Source organism: Lupinus angustifolius, unplaced genomic scaffold, assembly GCF_001865875.1.
Source record: "Lupinus angustifolius cultivar Tanjil unplaced genomic scaffold, LupAngTanjil_v1.0 Scaffold_85_25, whole genome shotgun sequence".
Taxonomy (NCBI): domain Eukaryota; kingdom Viridiplantae; phylum Streptophyta; class Magnoliopsida; order Fabales; family Fabaceae; genus Lupinus; species Lupinus angustifolius.
The window spans coordinates 28190-45321 of NW_017724232.1; the positions used below are offsets into that span (position 1 = coordinate 28190).

Genomic DNA, 17132 nt, shown 5'->3' on the forward strand with positions numbered 1-17132 from the left:
CCCTTATTGGTGGACCCCACATGCAAAACAGAAATACGAAATAGAACGTGATTATCTATTTGTTGTCCTAGGGTAAATTCTTGTCTTAGAGCCATTTCGTTGGGCTAGTACTAACCGGTCTCTGCCAACATGTCTAAGCAGTGAGCACATACCTGGTGTTCTGGCTGGTGATGGTATCCCAAGTTGCGCCATTGGGCGATTGTCATTCCATGAAAAATAACCACACTAAAATATGAATCGAGCAATAGAATCCGGTCTGCGGCAATAGAAGACACGTCTAATAATGCGGGTTCAGGCAGTGAATTAAATGAATATGATATTAGAGATGGCTGAATCATGACAGCAGCATTACTAATATTTTCCCTGTTTAACAACATGCGGAAGTACGCAGTCTCATCTGGACTGTTATTAAAAACCTGCCAATAAATTTCACCATTCAAATGCCTCCAAGTTATTAAGAAGTCTGATAGCGACACAAAATGAAAATTATTAGAAATTATACCTGTAAAAACTGCGACCTTCGCAGATTGAACATAAACTGGGGGAACAATGAAAACGAAGGGTTTAATGTAAAAGATGATGGATCATCCTTGCGGTAGTCACCAAATTTAGAGCAGAGGCGAATAAGTAATCGATCCAACCACCGTGTGGCATCAAATGCTTCCTGATCAAACAAAAAATGATGCTCAGATTGGAAACATGGTTATAAAAGTCTGAAAGCGTACGCAAAACACATTTTTAAATAACAAATACATGTCCAACAAGAAGGCAAAAACAGAATGGTTATCTGCAGCAAGTTTATTAGCAAAATAATACTACATTGAAATAACCTGCTGTCGAACAGTGAAGCCACGTCATAACTGAATGAGAAGGGGAAATGTTTGCAGTTAAATGTGTAAAGTCCTCCAATTAAACTATTCAATATTCCACCCAAAAAACTATTCAATAAACCCAAATAGAGATCATAAAACTAGAATGTTGAATGGCAACAAATAACTTGAATTGTCATTCCATCAGTACTTGGTCCCATGAGTAGAATATGAAGTATGTGCAATCTGTCTCCCATTTGCATTTTCCTAAAACTTGCGTCGTGGTAGAAAATTGTCGTTGCGGATATGTTGTGTTTTAAATTACTGTAATTTACCACAATTGCAAAAACATTGAGGCAAAATGTGGTCGCAATACAGTTGTGGGGAGACTCCAAAAACCACAATATTGTGACCGCAGTATGAAAATAATGAGTGCTTATTCTCCATAAGTTGTAAAATATATTTGAGGAAGAACAGAGGAAATAGCATGTGAAGTGCCATTTCATAAGTACTTGGTCCCATAAAAATAAATAAATAAATAAATAAATAAGGCAAATTTCATCAAAATCACCACTATCAAAGACATTATCTCAACCATGTTTTTTCATGAAACTCCCAGCAATCGCATTTGAACAATGACAAAAATTACAGCAACTTGAGCAAATAAACCTAACAGAGAAGGATTTTACATAACAAGAGAATAACAAATAATTACACAACTTGTGATGAGATATACCTCTGTCTCCATTTTCAGAGAAGCAAGTCTAGCCATTACCACAGCAGCAGTTTCTTGGTCAAATCCTTGAACCAATTCCTGAAGATAAAATACTCTATTTCAGCAAGTGCATTACACTTAAATGATATGCATTCAGTCATTGACGAGACAAAATAAGCAGCACACCAATGACAAATATAAACAAGAAAAGTCTAACACTATTTCTTTGAATAATATAGGTTGTCCAATATGGTAAATGCATGCACAGTTCCTTGTAGACACCATTTTAGTTAAACGAAATGCTGAAGGTTGTTTACATCTACCCTCCAGGCCTCCACACCCCAGTTTAAAAGAAAAGGGAAGGTAGCAGGGGACTTAATTCCAACATAGACAGTTCAGAAGGATTGACCTCACATAACTGATAACTACCCACTACGCATGCGGGAGTGGGGGAACACGTTAAGCAAGGGTGGGATTCAGCTACCTTTCTGTTCTGTTCTCTTGACAGGAAGAGAGTTTCTACCATTTTGTTACCACTTATTGATATCAGTAAGCAGAATTTCTGTCATATTAAATCATGGTTCAGCTATTTCTGGCTCAATTCTAACAAATTACGATATGACCTCCCCTTCTATAGTTATTGCCCTGTCTATTTTTTAATACAAGGCTTTTCATTTAAAAAACAATAACAAAAAAGATTCAACATAAATGGACATATATACCATATTAGTAGAACAATTTGCAGAAGCCGAAACAGGCATTGTTCTATTAAATGAATCGATAAAAAATAGTACTAAATTCCAAATGTAAGGACTTAGCAGATGTGGTCATAAAAATGAAGCCTTTCAGTTTATATCATAGATCCACATGATAAACATACATAGATATCTACACTAAAATTTAGAATCAGAATTGACAAGAAGGAAATAAAGTAAAACGAAATAACATTCAAGCTTCTTAATATTATGATAAGTGTAAAAGCACCACATATTTCTTTGAGATTGACAAATAAACAAACACCCAGCAACAAATACTAGAAGAAAACAACTGAAACTACCTCAGAGCTAATAGAAACATCAACCCATCTTCTAGTTACTGTTGTGACACGAAGCAATAATTGACCATCTGGGCTCTGGTAACTGCAATAAGTACATGGCAATTCAAATTCAATACTAATAAAGAATGAGGAATAAGGCACAACATAGTATATGTGAGTGTTAATGATGAAAATTCTGATAACCTTGTAAGGAACTGAAGGTACAATTGTGGGTTGGCAGCACCAGGAGTGTTTGAACGATCACTTGATGAAAGATCAAACATCACAGTCAAGCACGTACTCTTGTCAAGGCCACACATTTTCCAAGCTGTTGTGTTCCCTTCTCCTATCACGGTATCAGCAACAGAAGGCCCTTTCTGCAGTATGTGATTGTAACCATCAAATCCAAGATTGTTATGGCTTAGTTCATTTATGTTAATAACACATAAAATCCAAATCGAGTTTTAGTAGGCAACAGAAAATTAAGGTTTGCAACATAAGATGATCCAAATCCAACCTTTTCCAATGATGTGCAAGGTCCAATTATACCCTGAATTTTGATTTCCTTGGAGCAATTGATTTCGAGTGTTCCACTGATACATAAATTAAGTTGGAAATGAGATAAGGGCAATCTATCAAACAGAAATATGAAACGAGAGAGGAGAGATAGGAAACAAAAATGTAAAAGAATAAATTAGAAAATATTTTTATCAGTATTCCAAAAGCAACAGTAAGATCAAGTCAATAATGGTATCTATGAATACCTATGCCGCATGAAAATGAGCATGGTACCAGTACCCGATACGGATACGGATACGAATGTGGTACGAGATACGACATTTTTGAAAAATCCTAGGAATGGTTAGGCCAATATAATTACGAACAAATGATCAAAGTTAGCACTAGCAGAGAATGCAATAGTATCAAGATGAGAGGTTGAGGCCAAAAACCAGCTGAGATGTGAGGAAGAAAGACCAATTATACAACTCAGATTCAGTATTATGATGTGGCTAAGAAGAAAAAGGGGAAAAATCATAAGTTTCCAGCCTAAAATAACAGTTTTGAAACAATTCACATGAAAGGAGTACCGAAGAGTACTGGTGTCAGGTAGGTCAGCTTCTTTGAAGTACCCATGCAGCATAGATGAATACATGAAGCCCAAAAAATTAGGTCTATAATAAAACCCTAAATCTCAATCAAATGACATTCAAATAGAAAATCAGAAGTGTCGACAAACCCGAATTTGCACCAAATGAAATGAATAAAAATTCCCATAAATGCATCATTGGTCTCTCCATATTACTCCTCATACTTTTACAATGTTACAACTTACAAGGTTCTAATGAAATAAGAAAAATTACATGAAAAGTAAAGGCTTTGTTGCACTGAAGTGGTGGGGCAGGGAAGTACTAAATAATATAATAATGAGTGTCATATCATAGAGACTCAGCAGAGTTTTACGGTGGTTGCCAATTCTCTAACACGACCTTCAACTTTTATCCAAGCTTAGGACCGGTTATGTATAGCATCAAACACATATAGGCAGGGTTTTAATATAATAATGAGTGTAAAATACCACAATAAATAATTCCACAGCAGACTGGAGATTGGATAAAAAAATCAAGTAGCAGTAAAAAGGAAAGATAAAAATAAATAAAGGATACCCACTTGAAACAAAGACCAAGAGATTGCTCCCCGTCCTCAAAAACACGCTTAAAAGAATCTTTGAATACTGAGTGACCAAAACTTTCAGACAGGACAACAAGACCACCAGTTTTTTCAACTGCAACTTTCATTTCTGCAACTCCAACCTATATATTTAAACATCCAAAAATTGTAGATGAAGAATGAGGAAAATTAGATCCTCATTGTCATCAAATGCAACATTCTGAAAGCAATACCAACTCTATTCATGCATGACCACGAAATAAACAAGAACTTCCTTGTACGCAAGAAGGTCCATGGTCAGAAAAGAAAATAACTGGTGAAATAATTGTGTGAGAAAATTATATACAGACACATACCTGATCAAGTGCTGATGCAAAAAGATCTAAAACGTGACCCTGACTAACCAGCTGTTTTGCAAGACCCTCATAAAATTTGACTGCTTTCTTGAAGAATGGTGCTGCATCTTTATCAAGATCTTTATGGGAACGCACTGGCTCAGATAGATCCTTTGACACAATCTGCAAAGGAATTTAAAAATCAATATCTCCATCATCAAAATATTTTCGTAGAAGTGTAGATGGATGGATTCAGAAACAGCCAATATAAGCACAGACACGGCATTGCCCATAATACCTCTCTTCCACTTATTCTGCTATTCTAAGTTTACTTCATTGTATTTAGTACTTCAACTCTGGATTCAAATAATACAGTGTGCCTCCAAAATGTCAATGGCACAGAAGAAACTGGGTCTCATAACTTACCAGTTGATGTATCCTAATAACAGCATAACACTTAACTTTCCTAAATAACTAATATAAGCAGTTTAACATCCAGCCAAATATCAGAGCTGCTTCAATGTATTACTGCTAGTCTACTACAACACCATCTCAAGATAAGTGACCAAACATTAATATTTAAACTTCTTTCACAATAATCTAATTTCTTAATAGCAAACAAACACAACCATGACAATTCATGCAAGTATAAAACCAAAATGCTGGACCATTAGCTTTTAAATGATAGTCACTAGTGAATGTCCTATGGGCACAGCAGCAATGATTCCTTTTTCTCACTAGGTGAGGCCTATATCATTGAGATTTGACAATTTTAAATTGATCGTTGACTGCCAAACATAACCTTCATCTTCTATTTGGACTTGTGACTGGTTACGTATAGTTTTGTAACAAAGCACAACATAGGCAGACTTACAATATACTAAAGCCACATACACCTAATATGAAAGTTTGAATAATATTCCTTCACAATGCCTACAAACTATAATCCAAATTTAAAAAGGTCCTGAACTTTGCAATAAAATCTACCAATTAACCAAGGTCCACAAATTTACCGTGCCAGGTCCTTCTGTGCATGGACCTCCAACCAAAGCTATGATTCTAGCACCAGTCCCAGGATTACAAGCACCAAGCAACCCAGCTGCCACACTCAAAGCCACTCCAGTGCACCGAGAAGGACGCGTGTGTGGCGAAACAGGCCATTGATCAGTTTGCAATTCATCCAATAGCTGCAAATAAAAAGTATGTCAAAAAAACAATGCAACACAACACAAGTATCATATGTTTTAAATTGTGGTTGAGGTCACAGTTGCCATTATGTTGTCTTCACCGCAATTTAAGGAAAATGCGGCCGCTGTAGCCACAATGCAGTTGCAGCAACTACCAAAACCGCAATTTAAAACATTTGATTCTGACACTTTCAAAATTCACATCCAAAACAAAAAAAAACCCACCGTATTGAGAGTGTATTCACAATCAGAAGCAGGCAACAAGAACCGTGTAACATTAGAAACACCAAATCCACCACCACCATGACCCGGTATGCCCTTCTGAAACCCTGCCGCAGGCCTCCTCACAGCACCACCACCAAGGCCCAACTGCTCCAAAATCTGATCTTTACCAATCTCTTTATTCCCCCGGAACACATAAACCTTAGACATCTCCGAGAACCCCAATTCATGCACCTGAACCTGCGTCCCGAACGAAACGAAACCCACAAGCGCATTATCCGGTAAAAGACCGATCGCCCTCCGGATCTCCGATTTCACAAACTCCATCTCCTCCTCAATCATGCAAGTATCAAGCACAAACACAAAAACCGGCGATTGAGCCGAGTGATCATAATTAGGGTTAGGGTTTTGGAGCGTGTACTGCACGGTCGTGTAGTGAGGGTACAACTCACCGGGGAGATTGGTTTCAGAGATCTGTGAGTAGTGAGGAGGAAAATGATTACGCTGGAAGCAGAAGGGGCAGATCCAGATCTTGGCGGTGAAATCCACGCGCGAGAAAGGGTTGAGAATTGAGGAGCAGGTTTTGCATCGGAGAGGGGCGTAGGGGAGGGTGGGGATGTCAGGGTGAGGGCGGAGAAGGGAGAGCGTGGCGGCGAGTGGGATCACGCACTTGCTTGCTTCGACTTTGGTTCGAGGCCAGAGATTCCATGTCATTCGAACACCGTCGATTCCCTCGGGATCTGTGTTCGCCATCTCTGACATGGTGGTGATTGAATTGAAGGGAATTGAAGAGAATTGAGAATGAAAAAATGGGTAAGGGGAATTGAGGAATGGGGGATGGGGTTGGAGTATGAATTAGTGATGATGGTGCCGCTATCAACCAAATTCAGAATGAAGGAAGTTCAGTTGAGTTTTGCAACTCAACCACCATAGCTCGCACGGTAGTAGTAGTTGGGCACCCTTTGGTGGGCCACTTGGCTACAATGGTTCGTTAATTCATTAAACACTTGTTTTGGTCCATCAAGATTTCCATATGTAGTCGGCGTGAGCATGAGTCAGGTAAGTCTATTCCATTACTTGTCTTAAATGTAAGAGATTAGTTTTTGAAATCGAAGTCGACCCAAGACTCAATGCTAATCTGACCCAAATGTTGAACCCAACTCTAGATTCAATTAAACATGATTAGGAATGGCAATAGGGTCGGGTGCACGCGAATAGTGTTTTTCATGTTCACAAACTCATAATGTTTGTGGGTACCCGTACAAGTAGCAAGCATTTGAGGGTATCCAACGAGTTTTTAATTTTAATTATATATTCATATACTTTGTAAAAATCAATGTGTAAAAATAATTACATGAATAATATGATATTTATATAATAGATTTATGATTATAGTCAAATAAGTTTAATTTATTATGAAACAATAATAAATTATATAATATATAATCTTAAAATAATAATAAAAAATTACAATATATATATAAAAATTTAATTAAAAACTAAATTTGTAAATACGTGGGTATCCATATAGCGGTTATCATAAAATTCATTCTCACTCATAAGTTATTGTTGTAGGTATCCGTTGCGAGTATTTCTGCAAGTGCGTACAAGTCGGGTTTTTTTGTTATCCTTATATGTCATTTTTAGATAAAGACTTCTCAATATTTTTTTATTATGAATATGTAATTTTAGATATGAAATGATATCTAGAGAATTAATGATATTTTGTTCAAATAGATATTATTACTCTACACAATTCAATAGGCACATATAAATATGATGAATGTGTGACCATGGGACGGATAGCTTAGATCATGTTTATCCCTTGTTGATGAGTGTGAAATTATAATACATTTGCATTGCATTTAACTTGAATTTTAGGACATAATTAGGACTTTAGGATTGTTTTTAGCTTTTATTTCTCTTTGTTATGGTTGAGCGGATTTTTTTTGCTAAGTTATGCAGGTTGAATAGAATTAAGTCAAATAGAGTGGAGATTAGGTGCAATGTGAAGACCAATTAAAGTGCCAAAAGAAGTTGCCTTAGAGCTTGGATTGGAGATAAGCAATGTTGAGGCAATATGAAGACCAATTAAAGGGCCAAAAGAAGTTGCCTTAGAGCTTGGATTGAAGATAAGCAATTTGAAGTAAAGGCGTTACACACACCCAAGTTGTGCTTGGACCCATGGTCATGTTCCACCATCCACGGGTCGTGTTCCACCACCCACGATTGTGCATCACTGATTTTGAGTCTAAGTTATGTCTACCACCCACGGGTCGTGTACCCAAGCCGTGACCACCACCCACGGTCGTGGGTCATATAGAATGCTGAAAACCACCTTTAGATGCCACGATCCACGACTAGGCCGTGTCCTAAACCCATGGTCGTGGATAGCCTGATTTAGTTCCTATTTTTCAGATTTTTGGATTTGTTTTGATGGGTTACCCTAATCTTCTGTAATTAGGATAAATTAGGGTTTTTACACTATTATTATCTAATTTAGAATTTTGTATTCTATTCTCCATCACGAGTGAGTAATTCATTTGTTTATAGGATTGGGGTCATGCCCTTTTACATTCAATAAACATTTTTTCTTACTTTTATTTCATTCAGAGTTATGATATGAATCTTTAAACTGAGTTTTATTCATGTGAGTTGGTTGGCCAACAAATTACACCTTTTAAATTGAGTCTTAGGATTGGGGGTTTCTAGAATTCATCTTGGGTAGCTACGAAACATTTGGCTAGACAGATCAAAGTAAAGGACTCAATTAATAATCATACCACGAGAGTAGATACGACTTCAATTGAGTACACGTGTCGGGGCTTGAGAGATAATGACACATATCAAAGAGCAATTTACCCTCACAACTTAAAGTTCATGAAAATGAGCAAAACAAGGATTTACTAGAGTAAAGACGATAACCCTTATCCTAGGAACTCTTTCTAAATTAGATTTCACTCTTCTTCTTTTTTTACCATTTTCATTATTATTCTTGTCAACTGTTCAATTGTTCTAAATTCAATTTTAATCCTTATTTGAGTTAAGTATAAATAAATTGAAATAATTAAAGGAATTTTCTAGTCCTAATAAAATCGATATTTTATTACTTGATGACATAATCATACACTTGCAATTTTCCCTATCAAGTTTTTGGCATCGTTGTCGAGGATTGTGTCAAAATTTCTTTGATTCTGAATTAATTCATTACTTTACTCTAGTGTATTACATGTTTTCCTTTTTCTTGGTACCTCTGCAGGTTACTCATCTAATGTTCGTAGTTCACGTCCTGGAATATCCAACCGGCTATTGAGGCATAGAACTTTTCTTTACCATCTGCTCTAATCTAAATGGTGATGTAAAACCATTTTGGAGGAGAAGCTCATGAAGATCTGAATACACATATTGATTAGTTCTTGGAATCTGTGAGACTGTAAGGATCTATGGGGCTTCTAAAGAAGTCATTCGTCTCCGAATGTTCCCATATTCCTTTGCTGAGGCATTGAATGAGATGCCTGCATACACAAAATTTCTTAAGGACATTTTATCTAAAAAAAGAAGACTAGAGGATTATGAAACAATTGCTTTAATTGAGGAGTGTAGTGCTTTAATTCAAAACAAATTGCCTCTTAAATTAAAAGATCCTGGTAGTTTTTTTATCACGTGTTTAATTGGAAATACTAGTTTTGACCATGTGTGAGTCTCATGCCCTTATCCGTGTGCAAAAAAAATGGAAGTGAGTGAACTAAAACTCACTACTATATCACTGTAATTAATGGATAGGTCAGTTATATTCCCTATAGGTATCTTAGAGGATGTTCCTTTTAAAGTTGAGAAATTTTTCATTCTAGTAGATTTTGTGATACTAGAGATGGAAGAGATTTCACAAATTCCAATCATACTAGGTAGACGTTTTTTGGCTATCGCTGGTGCCATAATTGATGTAAAGAATGAAAAACTTTCCCTAAACATAGGGGATGAAAATGTTGAGTTTGATATTTTTAAATCTATTAAACAACCTTCTCTTGAGGACTCATGTTGAAGGGTTGATGTATTGAATCAAGTTGTGAAAGAGGAGGCAGCTAGAGTGCAATCTAAGGATCTCCTAGAGAAATGCACGGTAGATGGTGACATTTTGGATGTTGATGAAGAAGTGACTGATGTTATTTAATTTCTGAATGCAAGCCCAACACTTTCTCACAACCCACAGGATGAGAACTTGAAGGTATTGCCCAAATCTAAAGATTTGGAGGAGATAGTGAATTAAAAACACTCTCATCCACCCTCAGGTATGAATTTCTTGGACCCAATTCATCTTATCTAGTTGTTGTTCATGATAAATTAAATAAATTGGAAACTAAAAAATTGCTAAAGATTTTGAGAATGCATAGGAAACTAATGTGATACACACTAAATGATATTAAGAGCTTAAACCCTTCTTTTTGCATGTATGGAATATCCGTGGAACCTAACCATAAAACTTCAATTGAAAATTAGAGGAGATTAAATCATAATATGAAAGAAGTGGTTAGGAAAGATGTGTTGAAACTTTTAGATGTTGGAGTAATATACCCTATATCTAGTAGTGAATGGGTGAACCCATTTCACGTGGTTCCTAAAAAATATGGGATGACTATTGTGAAAAATGAATTAATACCAACTAGAACAGTCACGGGCTGGAGAATGTGCATTGATTATAGAAAATTAAACACAACCACTAGGAAAGATCATTTCTCCCTCTCATTCATTGATCAAATGCTTGAAAGACTTGTTACACATGAATATTTCTGCTATTTAGATGGGTACTCGAGATTTCATCAAATCCCTATTCACTCTGAAGACCAATAGAAAACTACTTTCACATGTTCTTATGACACCTTTGGCTATAGGAGAATGTCTTTTGGGCTATGTAATGTCCCGACCACTTTCCAAATATGCATGACTACAATATTTTCTGATTTTATAGAAAATATACTAGACATTTTTATGGATGATTTTTCTATTTATAGACTTTCATTTGATGATTGTTTAACAAACTTGAGAAAAGTATTGCAGAGATGTGAGGAAATGAATCTTGTACTAAATTGGAAAAAATGTCATTTCATAGTGCGTGAGCATATTGTGTTAGGCCATTTAATTTCAAGAAAAATAGATAGATGCAGACAAGGCAGAAATTGTAGTAAAAGAAAATATGGAACCAATGATTAACTTAAATGGTGTTAGAAGTTTCTTAGGGCATGCGGGATTTTACTACAAATTCATCAAAAAAATTCTAAAATCGGAAACCCCTTTCTAACATTTTAATGAAAGATATTGCATTTATTTTTAGTGTTGCTTGTCTAGAATCGTTTTGCAGGTTGAAGGAAGCATTGATCAGTGCCCCAAAATTCCAATCACAAGACTAGACTCTTCCATTTGAAGTGATGTGTGATGCTAGTGACTATGTTGTGGGAGTAGTTTTGGGTCAGAAGAAGGATAAGAAGATGCATGTCATCTACTATGCAAGCAAAACACTTGATGGATCTCAAGCCATATATGCCACCACAGAGAATGAACTACTAGTGAGTGTGTTCGCCTTCGAAAAATTTAGGTCCTACCTAGTAGGTTCTAAAGTTATAGTCCACACTAATCACTCAGCCCTAAGATACTTGATGAGTAAGAAAGAAGGCAAGCCACGACTCATTAAAGGGATTCTCCATTTGTAAGAATTTGATTTGGAGAATGTTGACAAAAAGGGGACAAATAATCCAATTGCATATCACTTATCTCAGCTTGAACATCCAAGTATAAGGGAGGATGACATACCTATTAATGATTCATTTTGCTGATGAGCAACTCCTCTTCCTTGCCAGTCGCCACTATAGAGGCACCTTGGTTTACTGACTTTGTCAACTATTTGGGCAGCAATGCTCTTCCACCTAAAATGACATCACATCAGAAAAAGAATTTCTTCTTTGATCTGAAAAAGTATGATTCAGATGATCATTACCTCTACCGACTCTGTGCTAATTGTATTTACAGAAGATGTGTCCCAAAAGAAGTGTCAAATATCCTGAGCAATTGTCATTCTTCCTCTTATGGAGGCCATGTTTGTACATAAAAACAATAGCAAATTTATTCTAATGTGGCTTCTTTTGGCCATACATATTCAAAGATGCAAGGAGTTTTATTTTCACATGTAATTTTTGCCAAAGGGTGGGGAACATATCTAAAACACATGAAATGCCAATGAACTCTATCCTTGAGGTAGAGATATTTAATGTATGAGGAGTTGACTATATGAGACATTTTCCTACTTCAAACAACAACAAATATATTTTAATGGTAGTTGATTATATTTCTAAATGGGTGGAGACAATTTCATCTCCACACAATGATGCTAAAACGATCATCAAACTATTTACCAAGATCATATTTCCAAGTCTTAGGGTGCCAAGGCTGGTGATGGAGGCTCACACTTCATTGAAAGACATTTTGAAAACATCTTGAAGAAGTATGGTGTTTCTCATCGGGTTGGTACCCCTTACAACCCTCAAACAAGTGGTTAAGTGGAATTATCAAATCATGAGATTACAAGCATTCTGGAAAAGACAGTGTCCAAGATCTGGAAAGATTGGTCCTCAAAGCTTGATGATGTCTTATGGGCTTACTGTACTGCATATAAAACACCTATTGATATGTCACCATTCAGGTTGATTTATGGTAAGTCATGTCACCTTCTAGTGGAACTAGAACATAAAGCATAGTGGATCGTGAAATTGCTAAACTTTGATTTGAAAGTTGCTGGAGAAAAGAGGAAATTCCAACTAAAAGAGTTGGAAGAACTGCGGTTGGATGCTTATGAGAATGTCCTCACTTACAAAGAAAGAACAAAAAGATGACATGACAAACCCATACTCCGCAGAGAATTCCAAGTAGGGGAATTAGTTCTTTTATTCAACTCCAAATTGAGGCTTTTTCCAGGGAAGCTAAAGTCTAGATGGTCAGGCCCGTTCAGAGTCACCAAGGTCTACCCTAATGGAACATTTGAGATATGGAATGAGGAAAAGAGAAACTTCAAGGTTAATGGTCAACGTTTGAAGCACTAGCTAGCAGATGAACGACTAGAGAAATAGACCAACATAGCCTTTTTGGACCCTACAAGAGCTGTAAAGATCAACCGTCAAGCTAATGACGTTAACCGAGCGCTTCGTGGGAGGCAACCAACGCTGAAGGTACATTTCTTTCAGTTCATTAATTTTAAGTGTTTTAGTGTCAACTTTAGTGCCTCCCTGAGTTTGAAGACTTTGTAGGGGAATGTATATAGTTTCAGTCACAAAACAATTGGACCAGAGACGACAAGGCGTGTCTGAGGACACAAACGTGTGCTTTTTAGCCAAATGTGGCAAGGGAGAATGCAGCCAGGTCATGCCTCGCAACACCATGAAGCCTAGCAAAACACGGCTATGCCGTGTCTTCAGAAACAGTATTGGGTCATGACACACCCCTCTATAAACCCTATTTTCCATCTCTAACCCCCATTTCTCACGTCTTCTTCAACCTCCAAACTTCCTCAAAATATCCAAGCTCCATAACCCTCCTCTTCGAACCTTCATATATATTCTTCAACCTCCTTAACCCTCAACCTTCATCACTCATCCTAACCAAAAATCCCAAAATCCCAAAATCTGAAATCCAAATCCCTAAATCCCAAAAATCCACAAATCAAATACCCAAACCTTCATTTTCCACTTCAAACCTCCATCCTCGTCATTCTAAATCAAGAGTTGATATGGGTCCAAAGCGTGCATGAAGGATGCTTCGAGAAACCGTGTTGGGTCTTCAAGAGGTTACCCCTTTGTCTATATGATTTTACTTTAGCTAGTGATATACAAAGACATAGATATAAAATTCTAGCTCAATGGAAATTGGTACCCACCTGCTATATGGATGATATTGTTTTAGACACCCTAGGACTTAGGGAAGATTTTGACTGGATTCTGCCTAAGGTGGGGTGGGGTACCTTTATAACCGTGAGGGACTTGACATATGCTGAGTTAACTCTTCAATTTCTCACCTCCCTTAAAGTGGGAATTTTGCAAGGCCCACACTATGTTATGGGCCAAATAGCCTTAGTCTAAGGGACACTGAGTTTGTTCTCACCTTAGTCAAATTAAATGCTATATTTTGCTTGCTGGTGGATGGTGAACGTCGCCCTCCAAGGGAATTTGAGGCCCATAAAATGTGGAGAAAAGTGGCGGATGATGATCAGGCCTATGATCCCTCAAATTGTAAGCTTTATTTCCTTCCTAACTCCACTTTATGTTACCTCCAACACATAATGGTGAAAACACTTTTTGGTCACAGGGAGAGTGACTGAAATGTGAGGTCGAATGAGCTCTTTTTCATTTGGTCTATGCTAAACGAGTTTTAGGTGGATACAAGGTCCTACTTGGCATGACACCTTGTCAAGGTTTCCTAGGCCCAATATGGTACCATTGTTATTGGTGGGCTAATCGCCATGATAGCCCATCATTTTGATTTGGATTTGGGTGATTTAGTACCAATCGTTGGGAACACACACATCGATCTTCAAGTGTGTGTCTCCTTCAAAGTGGTGGTAAGAGATACCTCTTTCTATTTCCTCCCCTTGAAGGGACAACCACAACCTTTCCTTTACCTAACCCTTTAGCCACCACGGTTCAAAACCGGGCCAACTAGAAAGAGCTTGGTGCCTCGATTAGCATCCCATTGGCCGCTGAGCCACCATCACCTTCTGTACCTAGTTCACCTAGGACATCTAGGCCATCTATTGCTTCTTTTGCAGCTACTTCTGCTATATACCATGAAGCTGCCTTTACTAGGATGCAAGCTAACATTGATGAGCTCAGGTTGCAGCAAGAGCAACAAGACATTAACATACAACGAATATTCGATATGGTTGAATCGATCTATAACTAGCACATAAGCCAAAGACACTTCCTTCCAAACCTGTCAGTGTTCGTTTTCTTTTTCTTCTTGTTTAGACTTTTAAATTGCGGACAATGTAAATTTCTAAGCTTGAGGGCGTTTATGCAATTAGATAGTTCATTCATGTCATGCATACCATATAGATTTAAATTTTTTAGGTTGAACATTTATGTTATCATGCATTATCATAAGTTTCATATTTCATCTATATCCTGCTTTATTCTATGTGTTGTATGTATGCTTTAAATAAAAAAGTACGCATGAATGATAATTGTTGATCTATGACCCCCATAGAAAAAAAACACTTTTGATAGAACAATTCCATGAAAAGCATTTTGGAAATTGTGAACTAAATTTGGTTTAATAAAAGTATTTGTTTCATAACTATTGTTGAATGTACTAAATGTGAGAAACTTGTGCCAAACACAATAAGGATTCTGATTTAAATTTGCATATAAACCCTTTTTCATGAGTGCATAATTTTCTATGGTGGCACATTTTAGAACTTGATTTATGATTATTTCAAGATTGAAGTCCATTTGTACGCATTAAAATGATATAAGCAATTATGACTTTTTCTTTTGACCTTCAACCACTTGCCATAAAATTGAAAACCCATTAGTTGCTCACTTTTCAGCCTGAACTTTACCGATTTTTCATAACTACTCAAAGGAGGGTTTTGGGGAAATTTGGGATGTTTGGTTGAAGTAGTAAGAAAGGTAAAAATGTCACGTGTAGTGAAAGAATCCATAAAAAGTTGAAAAAGAAAAAAATTCATTTTTTCTCTTTTAGAAAATCATAAAGAAAAAAAGAAATACAAAGTACAGTAAAAGAGAAATGACTGAAAAAAATATGTTTTAAAGAGAATGACTGATCAAAAAAGGATCATATGACAAAGTAAAGCCTATTAAGATAATCACAATGCTTCAATCGGATGTCTAAAAAATTTAAGTATTTTAGGAAACAATTGTAAGTCTTTTGAATTATCATTTTTTTTGTTTATCTCACCTTAAATCATTCATCTTGGCCACATTACAACTATTTAAAGACCTCTTGATTTTTGCATGCATTAAAATACAGTTAGTGGCAATTTGATCTATAATCAAACATATGGTAATTTACTTTCATGAAAGTTTTTGAGCGAAACACTATGATCTTTAAACACATGAGAGTGATGAGAGAAGAGTGACCCTAATTCATGCACTTTTATGATTCAAAGATTTAGCTTGAATTAAATTTGTTTATGATTGTCTTATCTTGATGTTTGGATTGTTTCAATACTATCAAAAGATTGCTGGTAATTTTGGGGCATGGTTTCTATATCGTCATTCATACATGAATGTGAAAGTTAGACATAATACATGCTTGAGGATAATTAAGAGATAAACTTGAGGAAATTTGATGAGTGTAAAATTATGTTACATTTGCATTGCATTTAACTTGTACTTTATGACATAATTAGGACTTTAGGATTTTTTTTAGCTTTTATTTCTCTTTGTTCGGGTTGAATGGATGTTTTTGGTTATGTTGTACAGGTTGGATGGATTTAAGCCAAAAAGAAAGATTGTGAAGAAGATCTTGCTCTTGACCTTGACGCGGTTTTGATGAAGACACCAAGATCACAAAAATAAGAAAAAGAAAAAGACTATGAAGACATAGAACATTGAAGCTTCAAGAAATTTATAGATTAAAGTCTTCAATAGGTACTTCTATCTTCACGCTCATTTTATATATTAGTAGCAATGCTCAAAGAAATCAAAACTATTTTCAAAAGAATTGAATAAGCCTTGATACAATGTCAATAATTCTAAGTAATGAGTTACTTGACCTGAGTAACAGGTTACTAGATCTAGGTAACAGATTACCTAAACTGTGTGGCAGTTGCTAACAAGTTACTGGAACTACGTAGCAGGTTAATTGACTAAGAAAACAATTACAAAGCATAATTGACATTGAGTAACCGATTATTACTATGTATTAGACGATTATCACTTTGGACAGAAACTTTTGGCAATCGATTACAAAGTCGTGACAATTGATAAACTATAGTTGTTGGAAACCAGATTTTCAAATTTGAATGAACAACTTTCATCCAAAGTGAATGGGTTTCATTCCAATCGTATCTCCTCTTAATGGAAGGTTACCTTGGTTGATTGGAAGCCAATAAAAGGCTTTGAGACATTCAATTTCATACATGAATTTAACAACTTC

The 17132-nt window shown here is 36.2% G+C and overlaps 1 protein-coding gene across 3 annotated transcripts in view; it reads right to left on the reverse strand.

Annotated features, from left to right (window-relative positions):
- The window catches only part of LOC109339624 (protein transport protein SEC23-like), an 8402-nt gene extending 1443 nt beyond the window's left edge, over positions 1 to 6959 (reverse strand). For all 3 annotated transcript variants that reach the window (XM_019577087.1, XM_019577088.1, XM_019577086.1), the window contains exons 1-10: positions 5976 to 6959; positions 5577 to 5750; positions 4585 to 4746; positions 4229 to 4371; positions 3078 to 3153; positions 2765 to 2937; positions 2582 to 2663; positions 1546 to 1623; positions 503 to 664; positions 153 to 416 (exon numbers count right to left, since the gene is read on the reverse strand). In XM_019577087.1, the coding sequence (XP_019432632.1) occupies positions 153 to 416; positions 503 to 664; positions 1546 to 1623; positions 2582 to 2663; positions 2765 to 2937; positions 3078 to 3153; positions 4229 to 4371; positions 4585 to 4746; positions 5577 to 5750; positions 5976 to 6734 (2073 nt within the window). In that variant the 5' untranslated portion in view covers positions 6735 to 6959. The remainder of the gene's footprint in view (positions 1 to 152; positions 417 to 502; positions 665 to 1545; positions 1624 to 2581; positions 2664 to 2764; positions 2938 to 3077; positions 3154 to 4228; positions 4372 to 4584; positions 4747 to 5576; positions 5751 to 5975) is intronic.
- Positions 6960 to 17132: the final 10173 nt, after the last annotated feature.